At 34.0% G+C, this 3,856-nt stretch overlaps 1 protein-coding gene across 1 annotated transcript in view; it reads right to left on the bottom strand.

Moving 5' to 3' along the window:
- Positions 1-1,309, bottom strand: part of LOC107691971 (U2 small nuclear ribonucleoprotein A'-like) — a 9,012-nt gene extending 7,703 nt beyond the window's left edge. Inside the window, exons 1-2 of the mRNA XM_016490844.1 lie at positions 1,063-1,309; positions 832-979 (exon numbers count right to left, since the gene is read on the bottom strand). Of these exons, the coding sequence (XP_016346330.1) occupies positions 832-979; positions 1,063-1,144 (230 nt within the window). The 5' untranslated portion in view covers positions 1,145-1,309. The remainder of the gene's footprint in view (positions 1-831; positions 980-1,062) is intronic.
- Between the last annotated feature and the right edge of the window lie 2,547 nt (positions 1,310-3,856).

The raw sequence follows: 3,856 nt of genomic DNA, 5'->3' as shown, positions 1-3,856 counted from the left end.
TCTCTAACCATTAGGCCATTACTTCCCCAACAACGGCTCTGTGTAGTTAATGCTGCTCAACGTGAAAGCCCGCAGGTGATGGAGATTTACCGCTGATTACAGAACCGGCTTTACTGATAAGATGCGCGTTAAATATCGCATGCGATTTATCGTGCAGCCCTAGTGTAAAGTGTACAAATGAAACTAAACTTTCAGCAGATATGTATTTAGAAAAAAGCAATTGCATATACTAGTTAAATTCAATAAGCTTTTTTTTAAACCGTTTCATAAGATGTGCAACAGAGGAATAACATTAATGCATGTTTGCAAGAACAGTAGCAGCATGCTATATGACGATAAACAGTGTATAACATGAGTCTATATGTGACCCTGGAGCACAAAACCAGCCATAAGGGGTATATTTGTAGCAATAGCCAAAAATACTTTGTATGGGTCAAATTTATCGTTTTTTCCTTTATGCCAAAAATCATTAGGATATTAAGTAAAGATCATGTTCCATGAAGAGATTTTGTAAACTTCCTACCGTATCAAAACTTAATTTTTTATTAGTAATATGCATTGCTAAGAATTTCATTTGTACAACTTTAAAGGCGATTTTCTCAGTATTTTGATTTTTTTGCACCCTCAGATTCCGGATTTTCTAATAGTTGTATCTCAGCCAAATATTGTCCTATCATAACAAACCATACATCAATGGAAAGCTTATTTATCATGTAACATATAAATCTCAATTTCAAAAAAATGGACTGGTTTTGTGGCCCAGGGTCACGTATGACGATAAACAGTGTATAACATGCGCTAATATAATAAACATCAGTCTGGTTCCCTCACCAGATCCGGTTGTTGTTCAGCAGCAGTGTTTTGAGTCTCTTCAGCAGCGGAAACCCATCCAGTTTTCTGATCTCATTATCGGACAGATCAATGGTATCAAACTGATCGAGTGTGGCGCCCAGATTCTCCAGCACAGGGATCTTATAGCCTACAAACACACCATCCGGAGTTATTCGTACAGTAACGCACATAAATCAGTGATTCGCTCATGAACGATGGCGCTGGCCTCACCGCGCAGGTCGAGCTCTCTGTCCCGCACAGGGTTGGTGTACTGCGCCGCCTGCTCGATTAACTCCGCCGTCAGCTTCACCATGTCTTCCGCAGAGACGAACGACCTGCGAGGAATGAGTCCGAGCAGCGAGGAATGAGTTTGATCAAACGTTTATTACGAACGTCTAACATTCGCACACACGCTGCCGCCAAACGGAAGCGTCTGTTTTGTTCTTCTCGAGACAAACGCCACGTTTGCAAGAAAACTGCAGCGCCACCAGGCGGACTGGAGGAGAAATGCGCTATACGTACAGTCTATTAGCGTCAGTAGTGCAGAGTTACATATAAGAGAGAAAAGTATAAAATAATGTGTAAAGTAGGGCTGCACGGTTAATCGCATGCGATATTATATATAATTAACAAAATATAATTATATCGTAAGGTTTAGCCTATTATGTTTACCACCTTTGGTTGCTAATCCAAAAGTTTAAACAGAGCAAAAATAAAATACAAACTATCCATGAAAATCCAGAATATCACAATACTCGACATATCTACCTCGGTAGATGTTATTCGCTGTGTAAATAAAATAAATAAAAATTCTAAATGTACGAAATGTTCAGTTTATCATTTTAGCCTTTTCGTAACATCTTAACATTTTATCTTGAACTTTCTCTCAAGATTACAGTAATTATTTGTGGCTATTTTGCATTTAATTAGTTAAATTTGTAGCACAATTTAAAAAATACTGAACTTGAAATGACTGAAGCTTGTTTAAATAAAATAAAATTAAATAAAATTTAATTAAATTTAATTAAATTTAATTGAATTAATTAAATTTAATAAATAAATTTATTAAACAATGTAATTGGGCCGTTTTATCTTCAGACTTTTTTATATTATATGTAAAATATATATTTTAAAATATATCAGTGCCTTTAAATATAATTATATCGTAAGGTTTAGCCTATTATGTTTACCACCTTTGGTTGCTAATCCAAAAGTTTAAACAGAGCAAAAATAAAATACAAACTATCCATGAAAATCCAGAATATCACAATACTCGACATATCTACCTCGGTAGATGTTATTCGCTGTGTAAATAAAATAAATAAAAATTCTAAATGTACGAAATGTTCAGTTTATCATTTTAGCCTTTTCGTAACATCTTAACATTTTATCTTGAACTTTCTCTCAAGATTACAGTAATTATTTGTGGCTATTTTGCATTTAATTAGTTAAATTTGTAGCACAATTTAAAAAATACTGAACTTGAAATGACTGAAGCTTGTTTAAATAAAATAAAATTTAATAAAATGTAATAAAATTTAATTAAATTTAATTGAATTAATTAAATTTAATAAATAAATTTATTAAACAATGTAATTGGGCCGTTTTATCTTCAGACTTTTTTATATTATATGTAAAATATATATTTTAAAATATATCAGTGCCTTTATTTTGTCTCAAGATGCACACCAGTATTGTTTTTTTTTCTAAGGAACATTTATAAAAATTACTTAAATGTCTTAATTGAACTATGGCCTAATCCTGGCTTAGTCTAAGCCCTGTCTGTGAAACCAGGCCTTTATATTTTATTACTTGGAGGAAAAACAAAACAAAACAAAAAAACAGAAGTGGGAAAATAGAGAGAAATACTAAATGAACACAACGGTAGGCCTAAAACAAGAACAGATCCCTCATTAGTCCAGCAGAGTGCAGCACAGTCCTGCTAGTCCAGGGCTGTCCAAACTCGGTCCTGGAGGGCTGGTGTCCTGCAGAGTTTAGCTCCAACTTGCCTCAACACACCTGACTGGAAGTTTCTATGCCTAGTAAGAGCTTGATTAGCTGGTTCAGGTGTGTTTAATTAGGGTTGGAGCTAAACTCTGCTGGACACCGGCCCTCCAGGACCGAGTTTGGACAGCCCTGTGCTAGTCTAAGCCAGTTTCTCCCGTTCCTCATTTAAATGTGTTGAAGTTGTATAAAATAAACTGTCAGTGTGTAAAAGAAAACCACAGATGGTGTGATGAACATTTACTTCATTCCTCTGCCAAAACAGTCATCTCATCATGTTTCATTTTTAAATAATCTACAGCACTGTATCTGATCCTCTGACCAGAAGTGGAGGGTGGTGTTGTTTTTGGAGATTTTTAGAAACGACAAGTTGATAAAGTTCAGCAGATGTTTTCAGTATGAAAGTCTGTATATCATCAGATGAAGTATAGCAAAAAATAACTGATGGAGATGTGGTATAAAGTTTACAAGGCAGTTTTCCCTTACCAAAACGTAGTATACTTCAAGTTTATTTTATTAAGTATACTTAAGTAAAGTTCAAGTATATTTTTAAGTATACTTTATGTAGTAAGTATACAAATATCAGTGTACTAGTAGTATACTTGTAAGTGTACTAGTTCAATACTCCTTGGGACTAAATTGGCCCACTTTCTAGTATATAAAAGTATACTTTTAAGTATACTTTATGTAGTAAGTATACAAATATCAGTGTACTAGTAGTATACTTGTAAGTGTACTAGTTCAATTCTTATTGGGACTAAATTGGCCCACTTTCTAGTATATAAAAGTATATTGTTTAGTTTTTTTCTTCTCTTGTGTTTTTTTGGAAATTCTGTACAGAAGATGTGTACTAGCGCCCCCTACTGTATAACAATGAAAACACGGATTCTAGGAGCACAAGTAGAGCTCAAATATATTTAGGCTTTTTCTAAGTATAAGTCAAGTATACTTAAATGTCATTTTAAGTATATTTCTGAGAAGTACATAAAGCCCATTTCTGAGAAGTACATAAAAAGTAAAC

Source organism: Sinocyclocheilus anshuiensis, unplaced genomic scaffold (assembly GCF_001515605.1).
Source record: "Sinocyclocheilus anshuiensis isolate Anshui unplaced genomic scaffold, SAMN03320099.WGS_v1.1 scaffold426, whole genome shotgun sequence".
Classification (NCBI taxonomy): Eukaryota; Metazoa; Chordata; class Actinopteri; order Cypriniformes; family Cyprinidae; genus Sinocyclocheilus; species Sinocyclocheilus anshuiensis.
This window is presented reverse-complemented; position numbering and strand designations above follow the sequence as displayed.